Below are 23,128 nucleotides of genomic sequence, written 5' to 3'. Positions count from 1 at the left end.
AAACCAAAAAAAAAAAAAAAAATGTAAAAGGCTCTGGGCACAGTTTGGAGGAGCTTTGCTGTGATACTCTAGCAGGATCCCAGCAGCCTACACAGTCCCAGAGTCAGACCATCAACCCCGGAGAAGGTTTTCATTTTCATTGTATTTCTGGTGTACAAGATCTTGACTAACAGGGGAGCCTGAGCCAGAATTCGGACACTGCCCGGTCCCACCTTACCAGCTCATCCGTCACTATCCCTGCCTGACTCGGCTGATCTACCCACTGCCCTGGAAGAAGCCTGTCAGGCCCTTGTCCGGGATCCTCATCACACTTCAGTACATTTTTACCCACTGTACTTTCTCTTTGCAAGGCTGGCCTGAGTTCTGTGGCTCCTCTCGTCAAGTTACTGCCCGCCATGCCCCACTTGCACTTTGAACGGACCCTTCCTCTTGGGCTTGGAGCACCTCTGCTGCCTGCTCCCCACGTATCCAGCAGTGCAGTGGATAGCACCCTGGAAGGCACACCAATGGACATTCACCCCTTGTCTCTCATCTCCCGAGAGGAACAAGGGCGAAAACACCCGGCGCTCTCCTGGCAGAGTCTATGGGGTCATTAAATTTCTAAACATTGGCTTTTCCAGATGCGGAGTGGATCGTCAGGCTAGAATCACAGGGGACGAACTGTGCACAACTCCAGACACCCCACCAAAGGCTTCATAAGTGGAAGGCATAATTTTATTATCATTACAGAAAAAAATCAGCGGAAGAAAAACTCCCAAACCGGTTCTTGTGTTATAATACTTGTTTTATAAAGTCTAGTTAGGTATGTATTTCTCCCTCTCTCACGTGCAGGCAGCTTCCTGGGCAGGAAGCAGACACAAAAGAGCTGCAGCTGCAGCCCTGGGACTAGCATCCTCTTCCTGACCCAGCACATGCACCTCGGCAGGGGCTGCACCACAGAGAAGCCAGCTCTATGAAGCCGTGGCGCTGCCCTGTGAGGAGATGGGTGGGAGCCCTTGTGTTTCTGGCTCCTGTCTGTCTGGTCACTCAGTCTCCCAAAAGAGGCTTGGGAGAAACAAGCAGGCAGGCGGGCAGGCCTAAGGCATTTGGGACTACTTTGGGCCCAACAATGTCTCGGGATGGGGGTCTCCACAGGGAAGAACCAGAGCTGGGGGGTCTTTGGACCACCCAGGGCATAGGGCAGAGAAGCGGGATGGCTCACACCATCACCCCACCCCCAAACCCTGCAAGGAGAATAAATAAATAAATACTGTATAACTGTGTAGTCCTCTAGCCCAGCCTGCTCCCCGACAAGGGGCCTTGGCATGATCAACCTGTGGCTGACGGTCTCCCAGAAACAGGCTGGCTACTCTATAGATGGGTAGGGGGCCTGCCCTACTCAGCAGATTGAGAAACCAGGGCTGGGAGAATAGACACAGTTCAAGTGGCTAGGGCAGGCAAGTGAATGGAGGCCTAGGTCCAGCCTCTGGGGAGAGACGAGGCCCTGCCTGTCTCCCTCTGCTCTGATACGGCTTACCACAAAGCCATATGGGACCTGGAGAGGCACTGGCCTCAGAGTTGTATGATAACCCCTCCTCCACCTGCCTTGTTCTTGCTGGCACTTTCTGGTCCAGCTGTCACACGCATGCAGGCACCAGGATGACTGAGGAAGGGACAGCAGAACCCCAAGTCCAGCTGGGGGCCTGTGTCCCCTCCGGGATGTCACTGTGTGAGGCAGGGCAGGGTGCCTGGCCCAGTCAGAGCTGGAACGGGTACTGTCGGAGGTAGTCGGCCATGCGCCGGGGCAGGGGTAGGCAGTCCACATCGGTCACCAGTCGGTTGATGACTAGCCGACACAGGTGTTGTAAGCTGCGGGCGCTGCTCCTGCGCACAAAGGGCTGCACCAATTTCAGGTGCACAGCAGTAGCCACGGGGATAGGCAGTACTGGGTCACCAGGTGCATCTGGCTTCGGCACAGGCAGGGCTGGGGTGGGAGCAGGATCTGGGCTGTCACTCCGGGTGTCAGCCGTACAGGAGGCCACATAATGCTGCACAAGGCTGACCACATCTGGGAAGGCCAGGATTCGAGGTCTCGACAAGCAATTGGAGTCCAGTCGGAAGCTAGAGTCGGCATACTCGATGCGTACGTTGGTGGGGCCACGGGTGGTTTTGACTGACAACGTAAACAGGTAGCTGGGGTGGGTGCTGTCTCGAACGAGGAATGTGCCCTCCGGCATCTTCTGTAGGTGCTGCCGGGCCTCGCTGGCTGTAATGGAACCCCAGTACCAACCTAGTCGAGTAGAGAAGAGGACCAGTCAGAGTGGAAATTACCAAGGGCACCAACCCAGGGTAGGTCAGGATGAAGCGTCCTTTTACATTTCTCTGGAGATGTGTATCTATGCCATCAGTCTTAGGGGCAAGACCATGCTTCCCAAATCAGATTCCAAATCCAAAGCCCTAAGCTCTGCCACAGACTCCCCAGGACAAGGTCTGCGTCTCCCCCGAGACTCACCAGATTCCCGGAGGTAGGAGAACGTCTTGGCTATGCACAGCAGATCTCCCTCAGGGTCTAGCACCTTCGGTTCATTCTCTGACTGGACAGGGGTCTCCTCTGTCACCTCCTCTGGGAATGCCCCAGTGGGTAAGGGCTGCATGGCTGGCCCGGGCAGCTCCAGGGACTGGGCCCACAGAGGCCGCTGCCCAATTTGCTCCACAACCAGCAAAGGACAAGATCTAGAGTAGGCAGATAGGCAACAGAGGTCTTACATGGTCTCCACTTTTGGAAAAGTCCTTTGACTGCTTTCTCCAAATAGACAGATTGGGGTGGGAGGGGGGTGGGGGACAGTCTCACTATGTAGCCCTGGCTGGCCTGGAACTTGTTATATAGACCAGGCTGGCCTCACTGTCACAGAGATCCACCTGCCTCTGTCTCCCAAGTGCCACCACACTCAGCTCCTAGATAAAATTCTTTCTTATTTTTGTGTAGTGTTGGGAATTGAACTCGGAGGCTCGCACATGCTAAGCAAGTGTTCTACCACTGAGCTATGTACACTCCCACTTCCACAGAACCTATTGTAAAGCATTCTTTCCTACTCTCCTACACGTACTATATACAAATTAACCTGAGACCTGTATCGCCAGAATCACAGACAAGCACTTCCAGCATTCCGACCACAAGAGTGAGGAACCTGTCAATTCCAAAGCTGTCTCACGGTTGTGCCCTTCCTGGCTGAGGTAGCCTGCTACCTGCCACCTGTACCTAGTGGGGTCACAGAATGAACTAGGGTGGAATTCTCAGGGAGCCCTCAAGATTACCGTAGAAAGCCTAAGGTTACAGGGTGGCTCTCTGTCAATAGGCGTATCTGTTGGGGGTGGGGGCGCACAGCACACACTGGCTAGGACTTCAAGATTTAAAACAAGCTCCTACCCATACCAGCTCTGCTCCTCCCAACTGAGGGAAAGCAGTGTCCTCTAAAGGCATTGATGAATTTCATCTCTCATAAATATGAGCTCCCACCACCAAAGGGCAGGGTGCTCAACCCACATTCCAGACTCCACCCTATGCAGTCAGCCTTGCTGTTGTATGATTTTCATGTACAGTGCGCTCCTCTCTGAGTTGTGGTTTCTCCTCCATCCAGATGATGGCCTACCTGCCCTGAGGGGTTTGGCAATATTAGAGGGCTGGGGTTAGGGTAACTGAAGTGGCTGAAATCTTCCTAGCAGCCCACCAGCTGGTGATCCAGTGGCTGAAATCTTCCTAGCAGCCCACCAGCTGCTTCTGGGGAAAAAAAGAATTGGCTCTCTCTAACTTCTAATAAAATGTGTCCCCAGGGGTTGGGGATTTAGCTCAGTGGTAGAGCGTTTGCCTAGCAAGTGCAAGGCCCTGGGTTCGGTCCTCAGCTCCAAAAAACAAAACAAAACAAAACAAAAAAACAAAAAAAACAACAAAAAACCCTAGGCTCAGCCCACACTTGCTGGGGAAAGCAACACTGTATCAGGTATTGCTTGTAAACAAGGGGTAGTTAGGAGCTGCCAGCAGTCAGATCTGACAGTGTAAGTGGTGTTTAGAAGGTCATAGTCCTGGGGCGACAGACTCTAGCACCTATACGCTGCCAAGGGTTTTTCCGCACCTGCTCTTAACCGAGCTATGAGAGCTCTGGAATCCCACGTAGTAAGCTACAGGCAGAATTCTGAGGTGACCTGCTTGCTGGGGCCCACTGCTTGATCCAGGCTAGTCAGATATTCCCCAGCCTCTGTGGTAGTTTTGACCAGTCAGTTTAGTTAAGTCCCCTCCACAGGTCCCACAGGTCTATGTAGTAGGTACCTCTGGGGCTAGTATGGTGTCTAGGTATAAAATGACTATACTAATCCCCAAAGGTTGCTGGGAGGGACTAAATATCTAGGGAGGGGTGTGTCATCATGGTGACACATGTAGGACTGGTGTGTTCCAAGAACCTGTGTGTGCATGTCTTGGAGTCTAGCCATGAAGTCCTGCCTGAGGACACATGCCAATGAGATGAACCAAGCCCGGGGACGATGGGATACATGTGTGTCTTTTTCCCTACTACCCCAACACTAGTCCCTTGGTTCCCAGGGGCCTTCAGTTAAGGCAAAGTCAAAGAGGCTCTGGGGAACCAGAATGGAGACGTGGGGGCACCCAAGAAGGAAGGTAGTGTGTGTCGTGGATCTGCTGAAGAATCCAAAAATTCAGAGACTAAAGGAGCATGGTAGGAACTACTAGGGAAGAGTCTTCCCCACAGCTCCTCTCCCTGGGACTCAGGGCTGCTTAGAGCAAGGGCACTTCAGCCTGGCCCCACCTTCCACTCTTCCTCACTTGGCACCATTCCCCTGTCAGTTATAACAATTGCTACTGGACTACTGGATTTGTAACACACACACACACACACACACACACACACACACACACACACACACAATTCCTCTCTTCTTGGGCTCTCCTGTATTCCTGACTGATCAATGTTTGAAGGGGACCCTGAAACCCAGGGTAAACAGGTGTGCCAAGTTCACTCAGCTGGAGCCAAGGCTGTTTTATCAAAGTCTCACTTTCACCATGGTCCTATATTCCCCGTCTTCGGGAAACCTCGGAGAAGGCAGGGTGAAGTCTTTATCACACTGAGATGTCAGTCTGAGCTAAGAGAAGGTATGGGGTGCTCCTAAGGGGTGCTGTTTATTCGGTGCCAGCCTGGGGAGAGTCCAAGACCTCAGGCTGGCTTCCTAAGAGCCTAATCGCTGGCCTGGGACGGAGGAATGAGCTTCTGAACACAGAGGGGTCTAAGGCTGGCTCAAGGTCACCGATATACGGTCTGGAGCCTGAAGGCTAGGTAAGCTATGAACTCAGAGGTCTAGACTTGTGAGTCCCATCCCGGAGAACCTCTTACACTTGGCGCTAGTGAGATCTCAGGAATGGGGGCTCCTCCCACCGTTTTCCTATCCATACTAAGTGTGTGTGTGTGTGTGTGTGTGTGTGTGTGTGTGTGTCCCAGGCGCACCACCCAAGGTCCTTTCGCACTCCATCTCCAGCCGGTCAAATCCCTCAGCCCTCCCAAATCCCGCAGCTAGCTCGAGGCCTGAGACCTCCGGCTTACCGCACGAAGCCAGGGCAGGGAAAGAACTGAGCTTACCCCTGTACGCAGAGGACCATGTCCTAGAGGCAACGGCGGCTCGAGAGTCGGAGTTCGGCGGGACAGAAGAAGAAAGGAGCCAGTGGGTGCCAGGGGTGCGAAGGTCAGGGTCCCGGGGCGTACCGGCGGCGATCGGGGACTGAAAGGCTGTGGTGCGAGCAGCTTGGAAGAACGAGGGGGGACGGACCGGGAGAGTGGGGCGGGGCTAGGCGCCTCCTAATCTTTTGTCCGCTGAGTCCCAGCCCTTCCCGGAAGCCGCATCTTCCTAGAACCGCGGGCTTTGCAGCAGTCGGGAGGGGAACAGGGGCGCAGGCGTTTAGTGTTTTGGACTGAGAAAGGAAACACCTTTGACAGATTTCCAAGAACTTTCCAGGAAAACTGGGCGGGAGCTCCTACAGTTGACCAATCGCATCGCTGGACGTGGGACGAACAGCTGAACAGACCAATTGAAGTGCATGGACCCTGGACTCACGTAACCGGCCGGGGCGGGACCCAGAGACTAGTAGGGAGAAGACTGGGTTAGGGGCAAGTTATGAAAGAATATTGATGCGACTCCTGCAACTTGAGACCAGATTGTCTTCCCTCTGCTTCTTTGGGGATGGGTGCGCTTATCTCCCCCTTAGAACTTTAGCGCGGAAGCAGGGTCTGGGCCGGTCCTCCTAGCTAGCCGCTCCTAGCCGATCGGACACTGCATGAAGGTGGGTGATATGCTGTAAGAAAGACTTAAGGAGAGGCGCTTAAGAGAACCGAAGAACTAAGCGGGTCCACTGTAGTCATCACAGCTAAAAGAGTTCAGGCTACATCTAATCTTTTGTAATCAAATGAGCTCATCCATCCCATCTTTGCCTAATCTCTGAGTGGACCGCCACTTGGGAAATTACCCTCTTGAGTCACAACCCTGTCTATGGTTTGGTGAGGTCCAACCGAATGCTGTGAGAAACCTGAGTTCAAACAAAGGGAGATCAAACAATAGGATCATAGAACTAAGGGACAGAATACTGCTTCTCGTACAACAAAGAACTTGCTATATTTTACTTTCAGTAACTAACCGGGGAGGTTTTTTGCTTGTTTTTGTATTTAAATAGAATTCAGACTACCTCGGAGCTCAGTATGTAGACCAGGCTGGTCCCAAACTTCTGAGCACAAGTTTACAGTGTGAAGTTACAGGCTAAGTCACCAAGTCTGGTTTACCAAGGAACTGTAGGGTCTATGTGAACTCCCTCCAAATCCATGATTCAGGATATGGGGAGATAAGATCTGAAGAGCCAGTACACCCACTCCTTCTACACCGTCCACTGTCCAGTATGGGTGTCTCTTCTCTCCACACACGTCACGCCACCCACATTCCTCAGAAAGGGTGGCTGTAAAGTTCTTGGCAGAGATGACAGGCTTCTGGCAGTGTCTAGAATCTGGGCAGTGTCTGGGCTTTCCCCAGCACAGGCTCTGGGTGCCCCACCCAAGATAGAGAACTGAAGATAAAACCCTGAGAAAAGGAAGGAGGAAGATGAGAGATTACTTAGTGAAGATAAGAGATTACTCCGAGGGACCCAGTTCTCCGTAGATGCCTTGGAGGGGAAGTTAAGCTCGATGTAACCCCATTAGGGCTCCCAGAGTATATCAAGAAGCCAGTTTCTTGGAATATGGATAGGGTGGTGTAGGAGTACCCAGAAATGGGATCCCTGTATGTATGTTAAGAAGATATGGGGGATTTCACAGGTGTCATGCAACAGAACTGTATTTTCTTTTTATTTACTTACCTTTTTTTTTTTTTAAAAAAAGATTTATTTAATGCATATGAGCACACTGCTGCTGTCTTCAGTCACACCAGAAGAGGGCACCAGATCCCATTACAGATGGTTGTGAGCCACCATGTGGTTGCTGGGATTTGAACTCAGGACCTCTGGAAGAGCAGTCCGTGCTCTTAACCACTGAGCCATCTCTCCAGCCCCTACTTACCTTTTTTTTTCTTTCTGAGACATGTGTAATCTTGGCTGTCCTGGAACTCACCGTGTAGACCATGATTGGTCTCGAACTCACAGAGATCTGCCTGCCTCTGACTCCCAAGTGCTGGGATTAAAGATGTATGCCATCACTCCCCAGAGTGATTCCCTTTTTAAAATTGTGTGTGTGTGTGTGTGTGTGTGTGTGTGTGTGTGTGTGTGTTCATCGTCTGTTTATAGCCACAGCACTCACGTGGAGTCAGAGGATAACCTGAGGGAATCACTTCTGAGTCCACTCTGTTGTCAGCCGTAGTGGCAAGCACCTTGATCTGCTGATCTCTTTCACCACTGGACCCCAGAGCTGTGATTTTGGATTTGGATCTTTTTTTAAAGGTTTATTTTACACACACACACACATACACACACACGCACGCACACACAGAATATAGCTATTTTCAGCATACCAGAAGAGGGCATCAGATCTCATTACAGATAGTTGTGAGCTACCATGTGGTTGCTGGGATTTGAACTCAGGACCTTTGGAAGAGCAGTCAGAGCTCTTAACCACTGAGACATCTCTCCAACCCTGAACCTTTATGATACTACATTTCAAACACTCTACCCCAACACTATATCCCTTTCACTGTGCCTACTGGACACTGACCATGTGCTAGACACAGTTAGCACAGATAATGCTTTTATGTGAGGAAACTAAGACACGGGTTACATGTGCCTTGGATCTTACAGCTAGCAAAGTGAGGGTTGCAGCCAAGGCCCTACATCATTCCACATACTTCCTCTGTGGGTCAAGATAACCTGCAAACTCTTAGGCATCCTTATCTGTCCTCACTCCAGTCTGTATCAGAACACCCGGATATCCCCTTGAAAGCATCTCCTACAGAGGTCAGGGCTTAGGATGTTCAGTGCAAACCAGTGTCTCAGGGGGTTTGGCTCTCCAGTAGTCTTTTGTGAATTTGACAGTGTTATGTATCTCACCTATGTGCTGGGAACGGTGATGTGCCCTGTTCTGCTCAAACTGCTTTGTGACAGCCTCTGGCCATTTCCTCATTACCTGACCTCATTACCTCAGTTCCTGACCGCGCCCCTTGAAGGGACCCCTCCCTGACTGCTGGGCCCACACTGCCACCCAGTGGCGATCCTTAAGACCTCACTAGCCAGCTACCCAGAGCTAGTTCTTCCTAGGGCATTCCATCTCAGGCGCTGCCTGAATTCCTGTTGCTGCAGGACACTCCGGCCCTTCCCTTCCCAGAACTATCACAAGAAGGGTCACAAGAATCCACAGCAATGTAGCCTCAATATATGGCTTCTATCCTTTCATCATGAGCGGCTCCCGATCATCAAAGGCAGTTGTGGTAGGAGCCAGGGATTTCCCTCCACCAGCACTTCACTGGATGACCTATTTGGTCATTATAAGCTACTTCAAAGGCTTCAGTTTCTGTTCCCTTGAAAACCCAACTACTACTGTTACTGTTACAAAGGGCTAAGTGCCAGAGTCTGCTGTCACAAACCCAATTTGCCCAAACTCAGCATCCTATGTTCTGAATCTTTACAACAGTGTGAAGGTGACATGATTCCAAGTGGTTGCTACAGCATAAGCATTGAGGGGAAGCTAGCTATGTATTCTGATTTCCTGGGTCAAATGAACAGCTGGCAAAATCTCTGTTTATGATTGGTATGGGAACTATGTGTGTATAATCATAGAGATTTACATTTACAATTTTATTATTAGTGTGTGTGCTTGTGGCACGTGCATGCGTGCATGCATACACACACACACACACAAACACGCACACACACACACACACACGCATGCATGCCACAGTGTGAATACAGAGGGCTGTGGAGTTTATTCTTTTTTTCCTTCCATAGATCCTAAGGGTTGAACCTAGGTAGGTCGCTGAGCTTATGTAGGACGTAAAGCATTTACCCACTGAACCACCCCACCAGTCCTGAAAGGGCTTTTTTAATGGGGCTACTTGCTTTTTATACTTCAGTATGGCCTGATCACTTGCAGCAAGCAAGTTTGACCTCTTTGAATATAATTTTTAAACAAAACGCAGTGTATGGTGGCTCATCTGTAATCACATCTGTAATTATAACACTCGAGGTCGAGGCAGAAAGGTCAGGAATTGAAGGCCATCCTTGTCTATTCAGTGAATCTGAAGTTAGCCTGGGCTAAGTAATCTGTGTTGCCCAGGGACAGGTCCATACAGCGTTGTTCTCGATTCCTGTCGTAACTTGAAGAAAAACTTACACAATGTCTGGAGCCGTTGATGTCCTGAAGGTAAAGAAAGAGGATGTTTCCAAATTCCTTGCCACAGAAACCCACTTAGATGGCCACCAACCTTGACTTTCAGAGGGAGCAACATCTACAGAAGGAAATGGCATCTACATTGTCAAGCTGAAGAGGACCTGGGAGAGACTGGTGCTCGAAGCTCCAGCTATGGTTACCATCGAGAACCCTGCTGATGTCAGCATCACCTCCTCCAGAAACACTGGGCAGTGAACTGTGCTGAAGTTTGCTGCTGCCCCAGGAACCATTCCCATGGCTGGCTACTTCACTAACCAATCTAAGCAGCCTTCAGGGAGCCACGGCTTCGAGTGGTGACTGATCCCAGGACTGACCACCAGGCCCTCAGAGAGGTGTCTTAGGTCAACCTGCCCACCATTGCTCTGTGTAACACAGATTCTCCCCTGAGCTATGTGGACTGGACATTGCCATCCCATGCAACAAGAGAGCTCACTCAGTGGGTCTGATGCTGGCCCAAGAAGTACTCCACATGCGTGCTACTGTCTCCTGTGAGCACCCGTGGGAAGTTACACCGGACCTCCATTTCTACAGAGAACTAGAGGAGGTTGAGAAGGAGGAACAGGCTACTCCTGAGAAGGCTGTGACCAAGGACAAATGTCAGGGTGAATGCAGTACACCAGTGCCCAAGTTCACTGCTGCTCAGCCTGAGGTGGCCGACCAGTCTGAGGGTGTGTGGGTAGCCTCTGTGCCCTTCCAGCAGTTCCCCACAGAAGACTGGAGCGGTCAGCCGGCCGCTGAGGACTGGTCAGCAGCTCCCACAGCTCAGGCCACTGTGTGGGTTGGAGCCACCTCTGAGTGGTTCTGAGCTGCTCTGAAGAACACCTGAACGAAGGGGAAAAAGGTGGAAGAAAAATAAAACTCCTAAAAGCTGGTAAATCATTCAGTTAACTAAACAATCAAACTTAGAAACACGATTATAAAAATTTAGAGTAATTAAAATCTAAGCCTGTTTTAAATTTATTTTATTTTATCTTTAACTATGTATGTGTTTGTGTGGGTATCTGTACATGAGTGTGGATGCTCAAGGAGGCCAGAGGTGTAGGATCCCTTGGAACTGACATTGCAGGTGGTCGTAACCCACCTGATGTGAGTACTGGGAATGGAACTTGGGTCCTCTGGAAAAACAATATGTGCTCTTAACAGCTGAGCCATGTATGTACGCACGTATGTATGTATGTATGTATGTGAGTATGTATGTATGTATGTATTTATGTGAGTATGTGTATATATGTGTGTGTGAGTATGTGTATATATATGTATATATGTGTGTATGTGTGTATGTATGTATGTACGTGTATATGTATTTATGTATGTGTTTGCGTGTATGTATGTGTGTATGTGTGTATGCATGTGTATGAATGTGTATATGTATGTGTGTATGTATGTGTGTGTATTTGTGTGTATGTGTATATGTGTGTGTACATATGTGTGTACGTGTGTATGTATGTATGTGTGTATGTGTGTGTGTGTATGTATGTGTATGTATATTTGTGTATGTATGTGTGTATGTGTGTGTATGTGTATGTATGTATTTGTGTATGTATGTGTGTATGTTTGAATGAATGTGTGTATGTGTGTATGTATGTATGTATGCATGCATGCATGCATGCATTTATCAGGGCACGCACAACGCAGACCCAGCCTCTACTGTCAGTTACCTAACTTTCTGTTCCTTGTGGAGCCATGTAAATAGAGAATGAGGCCTTGCTGAGTCTTGGGCTCATCAGCTCTAAGCTGTTGCAGTGCCTGCCCCAGCCTCCCGGAAGCAACACTTCCAGATCGCATGCCTTCCTTCAGTCTCTTAGATCTTGGGTCTGATTGTTAGGTGGGACTATGATCCAACCTGATCCTAGATACAGCTAGGCACAAGTGTGTGTGCATACATGTGTCTGTATGTATCTGTGTATGTGACTATCTCTGTGTGTCTCTTGTGTGCACTGTGTGAGCGCATGTGTAAGAGTATACTTGCACACGGGAATTCATAGAGCAAAGAAAGAAACTTCATGTGAGGAGGTCATTACTTGACCTCCAACTTTGAACCCAACTTTGAGGTTATGCTTTGGGATTGAGATGGGGGGAGGCGGTTCTCTCTTGCTAGTTGCTGACTTCAAGCAGGTCATGTGACCTCTCTGGGTTTGTTTTTCTTGTGTGTTTTCAGTGTGTATCTAAAGGGATGGTCATATCTTCCTTCCTCTGCCTCAGTGAAGCGTTCAGGTAGAGCATTTCCTGGTCTGCAGGAAATTTTTCCTAATGGTTAGCTGAGGCTTTTATTTAGGGACCTCTGCTTCACTATGGCTAGCTTGAAGGTTGCCTGGAGAAGACAGAGTTACCAATTCTGAAGAAGACAAGGTACCCATGAATAGTTGAAGCACTCCTCACCAGTGGTTATCAGGAACAGATAGAAGGGCACCGGGTTCCTGCTGGCCTTTGACAGTTGTAGAGTGCAGCCCAGGCACCTTTGTGGGTGTTGTGTGGAAGGTTGGACATAGCTGCCTTTGGGTGGGAGAGATCGATCCTGGTGGCTGCATTTCTGAATGCAGTCTGTAGATGGCAGCAGAGACCTGCTCAGAAGGCGCTTGCCTGTGGCGTCACCTGCTCTGTAAAATCTGAGCTTTGTGGGAAGTGACCTCGAAATATCAGTTACAGGATAAGATGGGATAAGAAGTGAAGGTCTAAGCGCAGAAGGGGAAATTTTTTTATTGTTATTTTTTAATTTTTTTCTTTTATTGGATTTTTTTAAATTTACATTTCAAATGTTATCTCCTCTCCTGGTTTCTCCTCTGGCAACCCCTTATCCCAGTCCCCCTCCCCCTGCCTCCATGAGAGTGCTCCCCCACCCACATACTCACTCCCTTCCTCTCTCCTCCCTGCCCTGGCATTTCCCTACACTGGGGCATTGAGCCTTCACAGGACCAAGGGTCTCTTCTCCCTTGATGAACAAGGCCGTCCTCTGCTATATATGTGGCTGGAGCCATCAGTCGCTTCATGTGTACTCTTTTGTTGGTGGTTTAGTCCCTGGGAGCTCTAGGGTGTCGGTTGGTTGATATTGTTGTTCTTACGGGGTTGCAAACCTCTTCAGCTCCTTCAGTCCTTTCTCTAACTCCTCCATTGGGGACCCTGATCTCAGTCCCATGGTTGTCTGTGAGCATCTGCCTCTGTATTTGTCAAGCTCTGGCAAAGCCTCTCAGGTGTCAGCTATATCAGCTATATCATGTACTTCTTGGTATCTGCAATAGTGTATGGGTTTGGTGACTGTATTTGAGATGGATCCCCAAGTGGGGCAGTCTCTGGATGGCCTTTCCTTCAGTGTCTGCTCCACATTTTGTCTCTGTATTTCCTCCTGTAAGTATTTTGTTCCCCAGAAGAGGAAATTTTAAAGTTAATAGAGAATCTGTCTTTGGGATGGAAGAAAGGAATTTTTTTTTTTTTTTTTAGAGAGAGAGAGAGAGAGAGAGAGAGAGAGAGAGAGAGAGAGAGAGAGAGAGAAGGTTTGACAGTCTAGATCAGTGGTAGAATTTTTTTAATTTATTTATTTATTATATATAAGTACACTGTAGCTGTCTTCAGACACACCAGAACAGGGCATTGGATCTCATTATAGATGGTTGTGAACCACCATATGGTTGCTGGGATTTGAACTCAGGACCTCTGGAAGAGCAGACAGTGCTCTTAACCACTGAGCCATCTCTCCAGCCCCAGGAAGAAAGGAATTTTAATGTTAATATTGATTGATGATTGATTGATTGATTGATTGATTCATTGAGATTTTGGAGATAGTGTTTCTCCATGTAGCAGTCCTGGCTGTACTGGAACATCTCTTTGTAGACCAGGCTGGCCTCAAACTGACTGAGATCAGCTTTCCTCTGCCTTCAGAGTGCTAGGCTAATTTTATTTTATTTTTTAAAAACATAGCCTCGGGGTTGGGGATTTAGCTCAGTGGTAGAGCATTTGCCTAGAAAGCGCAAGGCCCGGGTTCGGTCCTCAGCTCCGAAAAAGAAAGAAAGAAAGAAAGAAAGAAAAAACATAGCCTCACGATGTAGCCTAGGTTAGCCTCCCAATCCTTCTACCTAAGCCTTCCTCGTGCTGCAATTACTGGTGTTCATCACCACGGCCAGTGGCTTGAAATAGAATCTAAAGCTCAAATCATGACAAGGTGAAAAGTTGATGCAACTGACCAATGGGAAATCAAGATTTCTGGGTCAAGAACGGCCCAGGTGTGTTCAACATACGGCTGCAGGCGGTAAGAGGTCCAGGAAAGCACGAGTGTGGCCCAATACATTTGCGACAAGTGAGTTGCAAAGTCAAAAAGTTTTGTGTAAAGTCAAAAGTTTGGGGTGCTCAGTGGTATAGGGAGCGCAAGGCCCTGGTTCAGTCCCCAGCCCTAAAAAAAAAAAAAAAAGAACCAAGAAAAAAAAAAAAAAAAAAAAAAAAAAAGAAAGAAAGAAAGGAAAGCTGGCCAGTGTTAGACAGATGCCCTAAACCACCAGGGAATGAAGAGCTGCGAATTGAACAACCACATGTCCCAGGGCAGACTGACAAAAAAATTCAGAAGTTGAATTCTGAAGCGCTTAGCTACCTGGAAAGTTGGGAGTCTAAACCGCCCCCTGGCAGCAAGCAAAAAGAACACTTCACTCAAGAGCCCTCAAGAGAAACAAAATGTCGTGTGCTGTAACTTTTCAAGATCAGGGATAAAATCCGAGGCTGGTACAACAGTTGGAGGAGTTCCTACCAGTGTCACAGGGCGCTGAGAAAGTTACAGACACTTGAGGAGGCTACGCCCCATTTTGTCCCGACTCAGGGGCGGAGCTTGCCAGGGGCTCTGCCTTGGCCAGCCCAGCCCGGACTTGTCTGGCCCTTTAAGGCTGACCTAGCGGGGCCCCAAGTCCAGATGACGCGCCCAGAAGGGGGATGGGGGGTCACGTGGGGCGCGGACCGCGAGACTCTGGGTCCAGGGCTCCCCTCCGCAGCGGACTCCAGGCCTCACTATCTCTTGCCCCTCTCGCCTACAGCATGACTTCCGTCTAGTGCTTTGCCATCAAGTGCGCCTTCGCCTGGCACGCCTTTCCTGGGCCCCTATATGGCCGTTTCTCAAGACCTGGCTGCTCCACTGCGCCGGACTCCTCAACTCCACATGTGCCTGGGCTGAGGGATCACCTCCCCCTGCTGCACGTAGGTACTCTCAGGCAGTTTCCAGCTTGTCTTGGCCCAGCAGCCCAGTCAATCTAGTTCTGGAGAAACCAAAGCTGGGGTGTGTCCAAAAAGTCTCGATGGGGAGTGACTCTTTCCCTTTCCTTCAGGTGCCTCTGGACGTGCCAGGCTGGGGCTACCTACAAGCGCCCCGTGGGGGCCATGGATGGCGAGATGGCGGGGGAGAAGGGGAGTCTTGTGCCCCAGCCAGGTGCGCTCGGTGCGCCCGCCTTGGGCGGTGCTCCGGCCCCAGGTGTGCGACGGGAACCCAAGAAGTACGCGGTGACTGATGACTACCAGTTGTCCAAGCAAGTGCTGGGTCTGGGTGTGAACGGCAAGGTCCTAGAGTGCTACCATCGGCGCTCTGGGCAGAAGTGTGCCTTGAAGGTTAGTGACCCATCATCTCTCGGAGGGCTGGGGTGACCTGGAGGGTCCAGCAGCAGATACCTGTGGGTGTATCTATATTCGGGGCCTCTATTAAACATCTACACTCAGCATCATGTTTTATTTTCATACTCTTCCTCTAGCGTCAGACTCATGGTCCTCTCAGCCTCACACATGCGGAAACAGGCTAACACAGGCTGACCTACCTAAGGCAGGCCAAAGAGCAAGGGGGAGGAGTCAGTGTGAGTAGAGCTGTTGTACCGGAAGGCAGGAGGGAGTGTCTGTGCGCTCTGGTTCTGGTTTGGGCTTGTGTTTAGGCGCAAAGGATGCTCTTACTCTTAGCTACCCTCTGCAATTAGCTCCTGCTACGGGAATGGGTCTAAGTTTCCCTCTGCTTGAGGGCTGAGCTCCCAAGGCTCAGAGTGGGGTTGCTTCCCCTCACGGCTTCCGACTGCTGAGGCAGGACTATAAGCCTCTTTGACTGCTAGGCTCTTGATGAGTTGGTGGACCCTTGTGGAAAGGGGCAAACTTTGCTCCTAGGCTGACCCACCCCGGGCAGACGATGAGGAACCACTTACCATATCATACTCCCTAGAGGCTGGCACATTGATGTAGGTGGAAGGGGGAGTGGCTTGGAGTAGTTGATCTCACTACCTGAATCTGGTTTGGGCAGTCCAAGAGGCCCTACTCCTACCCGTGTCCTCACCCCACCTCTACCCCGTACTCCCGAACACCTTGAATTTTTTGTCACTGGGAACTAGACTCAATTGGAGGTGGTGCCATTGGCACCTGCATGGAACATCAAGGTGGAGAGTGAGTATCTCCTGGAAGTTAGTGAAGTTCTGTTTTTCAGGAGCCAGGGTGTGGAGTCCTGTAGCTGTGGCTGTAATCTCTACTTTGTGTCTGTGCCAGCTCTGTGACCTTGGGCGATAGCCGATTTTGTTCAGGGAGAGAACGGGAGTTGATGTGAACTCAAAATGAGATAAAACACACGTGGCGTACTTGATCTAGGCCTGGAAGAGGCATAGAGAGGCGTCAGCAGTTTCTTCAAGCACAAGATCTAAAAGAATTTTACTCAGCGCCTGGGCCCCGTTCTTTGTCGTTCCCTGGTGTATCAGGCTGAAAGCAGAGGAGGTTGGCTCTCAAGCGGGACCCTAGAGGGGATTATGACGGTGGGTCGAGGGCAGGGTAAGGACTGACTTGAGGGCTGGACCCTAGGTTCTTTATTCATTAACCCAACAGTAGAATAGCGCTTTGGGGTCCCAGGCAGGGGTGAGAAGGTGGCTTTCCTAGTGGCAGATAGGTCTGAGGAGATGAATAATGAGCCTTTATCTTCTCCCTTACCACCAGTTGTCCTGCTTGAATTAAGAGGCAGCCTGGGTGAGGGTGAGTGGGTGATTGAGGCCAGAGAACCTCTTCTCAGGTTTGAGGCTTTGACCCTGACCTTCTGGGGATCAGATATTGTGAGCACAGTGGGGACGAGTGAGAGCCTGTAGTCTGTAACCCAGGCAGTGGCAGCTTTAAGCAGGGCTGGGCCTACACCTCCCCCATAGATGAAGTGTCTGACTAATGACTGGGGGAACTTGTGACTACAGCAGCTTCCACTCTAGCTCCTCCTATTTTAGGGCCCCACCTTCTCCCTGTCCTGGTCTGGGAACAGTGGCAGTTCTGAAGTAGTTTCACCTCTGTTCCCCTTAAGATTATGGGTCAGCATGACTTGAAGGCTCTAGGATCTGGCCCTAAATTTACCCTCCAGGGAGAAAGAGATTAGATGTGGCTCTCATCCTAATTCTTTCTGATCTTGGCTCCTACTCTCCAGAAGGGACCAGCTCTACCTCTGACTGTGTATGTGCTGTTTTAGTGGCTTGGCCTTGGGGAAGGAACTAGCACCTTCTCATTTAACAGTTTCTGTCCTCTGCCCAGGAGAGGAAGGATGTATGGGGAACCTCAGCACAGTAACAGACCAGAGCCCAAGGAGCTCAGCCAGGCCCTGCGTGGGTCCTAACCCTCTCCTCAGCCGCTCTAGTTCAGCCTAGGAGGTCATGGGCTCTGTGCCTTCCTAGATCCATAACTCAGATAATTAGGCTGGCTTGGCTTGATCTTGTAGCCTGAATTTTTCATGCCCATCTTTGGGCTTTATTGCCTGAGGGGTTTAGACAGAACCTAGCAGGAAGCCTAAATGCAGCAGGCATCCATGAAACAGGAAGACTGTGGTCATTGTCCCTGTAGCTACTGTCATTCAGTGGGGCCCTAGTGGAGCAGGTCCGCCTGCCCCCTTCCCCTTTCTCTCAGCTTCCGACTACTGCTCATTCTGGTTGTATCCCATGCACAGCAAGGCCTCTCTTCCCAGGCCAACTTCTGTGACCATTGGAGGTTTTTGTGGTTCCTCAAGCCCTTTTGCTGTATCATTGGAACTGTAAAGGGGAGTGTGTTCCTTCCTAGGCCTAACCGATGAAAAGCAGATGTGACCACGGCACTAAGTACCTTCAAGTAAAAACATGGAAGGCCCTGGGGAGACCGGGGAGGAGTACACATAGGAGGAGAAATAGGATCCTTTATTCTGCTCCTACTGCTACACAACAGGGCTAGGGACCCTTTTCTTCCCCGCTCTGGGCTCCCGGGGCCTCCTCTTCTCTTCTTTGTTAAAGAGAACAGAATGGCTGGCTGGGTGGGGTATCTTCCAGATGGGGTCTCTCCAGTGAGCATCCTCCTTCTAATCTGAAGATCAGAGAGTGACTGGGCTCCCTCATGCTCTTTCCATTGGTGCTGATGGCAGGTAAGCTAGGCTGATCTAGATGTGTCCTGTGTAGGAAGGACCACAGCGACGTTGTCCAGAAGTACATGCCACAGAGGATCTATTTCCCCTGATAAGATTGGAAATGACACCCTCGAGACTAGGAGAGCTTGCTTGGCGTCACCAGGGTCTTAGATTTGACTCTATATACTTTGAGCCTCTGAGTATGGCGGACAAGACTTGGGCAGTTCAGTCCTTTGGTCTTTCCTCTGTAATGGTGCCTGCCATTCCCACCTATGCAGGCTCAATCCCGCTTTCACCTCTCCCAGGAAGCTGACCCAAGTTTGTGAATTTTGGAGCAATGGAGCCTTCTTTGCCCCTAAAGCTATTCTGTCATTGAATCAAAACTCCCCCCGGAGCACCTAGGTCCAGGGCTTGGCATATAGCGGTGGCTCATAAATTCTTATTGACATCACCAAGCTTGCCCTTCAGGGTTTTGGAAGGAGTTTTTTCCAGTCTCTATTAACCACAGGGAAGGCTGTTTTCCAGCATAAAGGCCTGGAACTTCACAAAGGAATCAGCAGCTTCACTTTCCCAGACAGAGGTACTGAGGAGGTCTGCAGAGGAAGGGAGTGTCTTTTTGTATGATCCTTTCTGTCACCTACCTGCCATTGGGCCACACCTGTGAGCACAGGCTCTCTCCACCCAGAGTGGCAGGGAGAAGCCTGAAAGAGAGTCAAAGGCCAAGTGTGTGTGGGGGGGGGTTAGGGGGAAGAGGTAGGGATTACCCCGCCCTATAGCTCCATGGGCAGAGATGGCCTGTTGAGGCTGGTGCTGTAGAGCTGGAATTGGGGCTAGGTGGGGCTGCCAGGCAGGCAGGCTTTCTCTCCCTAGGCAGCCACCACCCCCTCACCTACCGTTTCCTTATCAGTCAGATCAGCCCCTGCTCCTTGTTACTTCCTCAACGGGTCAGAAACACATGGATGGGCCAGAGGCCCTGCACAACAGAGTCCCTGGAAAGGAAAGGGGTTCACTGCTCAAAGGTCCTCAGCACTTAGAAGGGAAATATCTGGTAGAGGTTCCTGAACTGGCAGCACCTACCAGTTTGGTTAAACAGGTTTCAGGAGAGCATCCGGCCTGCAAAGTGTCTTAAAACAGGATTCAGATTGGGCTTGAGTGTCCTGAGATTGTTATACTAGGGGCTTCTCAAAAAAATTTTTTCCCCATTTTGCTGGAGAATGTTTTACATGACACTGGATCTATAGATATATAAAATAGGTATACAGCCCATACATTTGCTGATAGTAAATTGTAAGACATCTATTTTAAAATAATTCTTTGTCATGGCTACAATATGACTAGTTACCAAAGGTGAATGTGGAATGTCATATTATTGAGATAATGTGCTTTTTATATTTTGTGCTGGCTTATATATATATATATATATATATATATTTTTTTCTGGTTCTTTTTTTCGGAGCTGGGGACTGAACCCAGGGCCTTGCGCTTCCTAGGCAAGCGCTCTACCACTGAGCTAAATCCCCAACCCCTCTAACAGCAATTCTAAAAATCAAATATTCTAACAATGCGATCCAAGGATGTAATCGTGTAATGCATGCTGAGGGATGCAGGTAGGGAAATAGTAAAGGTCTTGTTTTCTGTAATTAAACCATCGTGTGTCTGTAAGAGCAGACAACTTGGTAAACGTGTTCTTTTAAAGCCACTGCCATTCATAATATACGATTGTACTAACTCTCAACAGAGGTGACTTCAGGCAGGCGGCTTCTGTGTCGCCTGGCATGATGGTGTGCACATCGCAGAGTTGTGTTGTGTTCAGAACCAAGGATGCAGGGAAGGAGCGTGGACAGCACAGGCCACACGGCAGCAAGCACCTTGGCTGGCTTTATATTAAGGACCTGTACTGTCACCAATGTTTTGGCAACTCCCACTTTCAGTTAGGCAACCCCACACAGGGTCTAAGCCATGGTTTAAGAAGCTATACTTTATATCATGCTCTGATGAAAGGTGGGGTGCCAGCATACCTTTGAGATCCTCCCTGCTCTGCCAGTCTTCCAGAATCTTCTCCCCACCATCCCGTTTCATCTAGCAGCTAATGCCAGCATCCCTTGGTATTATAAACTTAAAGGTTTTCTTTCTTAAAAAAATATTTATTCATTTGTATGTATATGCACACACTTGGTGGTGTGCATGCCATGGCCTGCATGTGGAGGTCAGAGGTCAATATGTAGGAGCAAATTCTTTCCTACTTCCATATGCAGTCAGGATTGAAGTCAGATTGTCAGTTTGGTGGCTTACTTGCTGAGCCATCTCAACAGCCCTGGCTATATAGATTTTTAAAATTAAGAAACCTCGTGTAGCTAGACAGTGGTGACATTCCTTTAATCCCAGCACTCAGGAGGTAGAGGCAGGCAGATCTCTGGTCTACAGAGCAAGTTCTAGGATCGGATTATAAAGAGAAACCTTGTCTCGAACAATCAAACAGACAAACAGACAAACCCCTATGTATATACATGTGTATCTGTATGTGGGTACCTGCAGAGACCAGAAGAGGGTGTTAGATCAGTTGGGAGCTGCCTGCCTGACTTAGGTTTGCTGGGAAGTAAACTCAAGTCCTCTGGAAGAGCAATAAGTGCTCTAACCACTGGACTATCTCTCCAGGCCCTGGTTCTGTGGATTCTGTAACTCCCGTGAATAGCTGACCGTTTTGTAGAGAAGTCTATCTGGCAGGTCCTGTCTCCAATGTACAACTATGCATTGTTTTAATGAGTCCTTATCACTTTCCTTTTATGAACGAGGACATTTAGGCTCAGAGAAACCACAGACTTGCCCCAAGTACAGATCTAATAGATAGCAAGGCTTGAGCAAAGCCCAAGAAATTTGATGCCAGTCTTGGCACAACTTGCAAGTCCTTGAGGATGGGAAAGTCTCTGAGACCTGACTCTAGAAGGATGCAGGCTTTGCCCTCTATAATTGTATTGGGAATCTTTGCAGTCCAAGTTTAGCCCTGTGTGATAATGCTGGTGTTTGCCTCTATCTCTCCAGTTCACTGACTGGGTGGACGTTTCTATCTGTGAATTCTCAGATGTGATTGGATGAGGTCAGTATACCAAGGTTACAACGAACCTGGGGCTCCTTGAACTGTATCCATCTTGTCTCAGGCCTCATGAAGCTGAGCCCAGTGTATCATAGACACAAAGTCTGACTGTCGAGTGGGCAAGAACTCTCTGCACTGGGGTACAGAGGTGTGGTGGTTTGAATATGCTTGGCCCAGGGAATGGCACTATTAGGAAGTGTGGCCTTGTTGGAGGAAGTGTGTCACTGTGGGGGTGAGCTTTGAGACCCTTCTAGCTGCCTGGAATCTGGTAGGATGCTGCCATGCTTCCGGCCATGATGATAATGGACAGAACCTCTGAACCTATAAGGCAGCCACAATTAAGTGGTGTCCTTTATAAGACTTGCCTCTGTCATGGTGTCTCTTCCACAGCAATGGAAACCCTAACTAAGGCAAGGGGTGGGATGGGGCTTTCTGGAAGGTGTTACCCTCTTTAATTCAGACCCCTGGTCTGAGAAAGAAATACAGTGACAGAGAATGGTCTGGCGTGTGTGACAGTATGTCTGGTTTAGGTCCTTAGCACTTGCTGTGGGGTACCACTTCCTCACTCTTAGATCAGATCCTGGCAGGATGTGGCTGGTTTCAGTGACCAATGTCACAGGCTTGTGAAACAGTGGAGGGACTGAAGGGTGTTGGGGGGGTGGGGTAACTGGTGAAGCATCATTGCTAAGAGTGCAGAAGAGATGTCTGGGTCAAATGGGCTATTGTTCAGGGTCTGGTCTCCATGGCAACAGGTGTCTCTTTAGCTTCGGATTTGGGGTAGTAGTTTTCCTCTTTGCATTATCACGGGAACTGGATAACCCTGGTTCTGTTGTTCTTCACCCTCCCGTGTCCCCAACCTTGTGGCTGTCAGCGGATGTCCAAGTGTGCCTGCCGGCCATTGCGCAAGAGGTGAGAATAGTAGTAGTTATCTCTGTGGTCGAACCTGGGTTTGTGTGTATGTCAGAGAGCAGGATTTACCCTTGGCTGTATTCATCTTTGCATTGGTAAGGAGACAGCTAGCACACACTCTCAGAGGGTAGGGGCTCTCCTTTGGGTGGCTCTGGCACAGTTTTTTTTCCGGTGGTACGTTATTGGCCCATATATGGACTCGACCGAGTTCCCTCTGCATCCGGGAGGAACCAGCCCTCACAGGGTGGAGAGAATGGTATGCAGGAAGCTGGGGTTGCCCAGCTCCCCCCCCCTTGCCCTTTTGGAACTCAGTGGATTAGATTGCAGGGTTTCAATAGTGATAGGAACCCTGCTGTGTGAGAACCACAGAGGCTTTCCTCTGAGCTGGAATACAGGGCTCTGGGATCCAGGACACCCTGAACGCCTTCTCAGCACAGGACAGACAGAAGTGCTGAGAGCATGGCTTTCCCTTTTAGCGCAGGTTTGGGGCTAACTTGCCACTTTGTTAAGACCAGGCCTTAGTCTTTGCTGCTTCTCTGCAGGTGCCGTTTCTTCACTTCTTTGTCCCTTCCATTTTTCCTTTCTCACCTATTCCTCCCACTGTGGTTCACCCTTCCTTTCTTAGGCCTCACCACTGCTTGTTTCTGGCATTTCCGGCCGGGACAGGCTCCCTCTGCTGCAGACCACAGGCTAAGGGCAGGCTGAGGACAGGGCAGGACAGGTGCTATGGATTCATTCTAGTCAGCCTACCGCTCCCCCATTCTCAGGGGAGGGTGGGGGTGAGACAAGAGCAAAGAGCATCTGGCTGTACCCATGCCACTCCCAAGGTCCCCTCCTGCTGTCAGCTCTGACCAGGTGCTGGCAGAATAGTGGAGTCAGGCGCACTTGGGCTGTAACTCGAGGCGT

General features: G+C 49.7%; 2 protein-coding genes and 1 pseudogene across 4 annotated transcripts in view; 2 read left to right on the top strand and 1 right to left on the bottom strand.

Annotated features, from left to right (window-relative positions):
• Nucleotides 1–696: 696 nt before the first annotated feature.
• Nucleotides 697–5,975, bottom strand: Cish (cytokine inducible SH2 containing protein). The gene is made up of 3 exons (XM_032910665.1): nucleotides 5,622–5,975; nucleotides 2,492–2,712; nucleotides 697–2,269 (listed from the first exon to the last, which is right to left on the bottom strand). Exons 1-3 carry the CDS (start codon nucleotides 5,639–5,641, stop codon nucleotides 1,737–1,739), a joined length of 774 nt encoding a protein of 257 aa, XP_032766556.1. The 5' UTR covers nucleotides 5,642–5,975; the 3' UTR covers nucleotides 697–1,736.
• A 3,864-nt stretch (nucleotides 5,976–9,839) lies between these two features.
• LOC116908260 lies at nucleotides 9,840–10,698 on the top strand (annotated as a pseudogene).
• A 4,036-nt stretch (nucleotides 10,699–14,734) lies between these two features.
• The window catches only part of Mapkapk3 (MAPK activated protein kinase 3), a 33,097-nt gene continuing 24,703 nt past the window's right edge, over nucleotides 14,735–23,128 (top strand). Inside the window, exons 1-2 of one of the 3 annotated variants that reach the window (XM_032910513.1) lie at nucleotides 14,735–15,058; nucleotides 15,191–15,467. In XM_032910513.1, the coding sequence (XP_032766404.1) occupies nucleotides 15,243–15,467 (225 nt within the window). In that variant the 5' untranslated portion in view covers nucleotides 14,735–15,058; nucleotides 15,191–15,242. Of the gene's footprint in view, nucleotides 15,067–15,190; nucleotides 15,468–23,128 lie in introns of all 3 variants that reach the window. The other 2 variants (XM_032910515.1, XM_032910514.1) reach the window with 2 other exon arrangements.

This window comes from Rattus rattus, chromosome 8, assembly GCF_011064425.1.
Source record: "Rattus rattus isolate New Zealand chromosome 8, Rrattus_CSIRO_v1, whole genome shotgun sequence".
Lineage (NCBI taxonomy): Eukaryota > Metazoa > Chordata > Mammalia > Rodentia > Muridae > Rattus > Rattus rattus.
The sequence above is the reverse complement of the archived record's forward strand: the minus strand, read 5'-3'. Positions and strand labels throughout refer to the sequence as shown.

What these genes read in the sequence shown, in the direction of transcription:
- Cish (XM_032910665.1), bottom strand. Translation starts at nt 5,641, where the DNA reads ATGGTCCTCTGCGTACAGGG. An exon ending in ATGGTCCTCTGCGTACAGGG is followed by an intron (nt 2,713 to 5,621) that starts GTAAGCTCAGTT and finishes TGCCTACTCTAG; the next exon opens with ATCTTGTCCTTTGCTGGTTG. An exon ending in CTCCTACCTCCGGGAATCTG is followed by an intron (nt 2,270 to 2,491) that starts GTGAGTCTCGGG and finishes CTACTCGACTAG; the next exon opens with GTTGGTACTGGGGTTCCATT.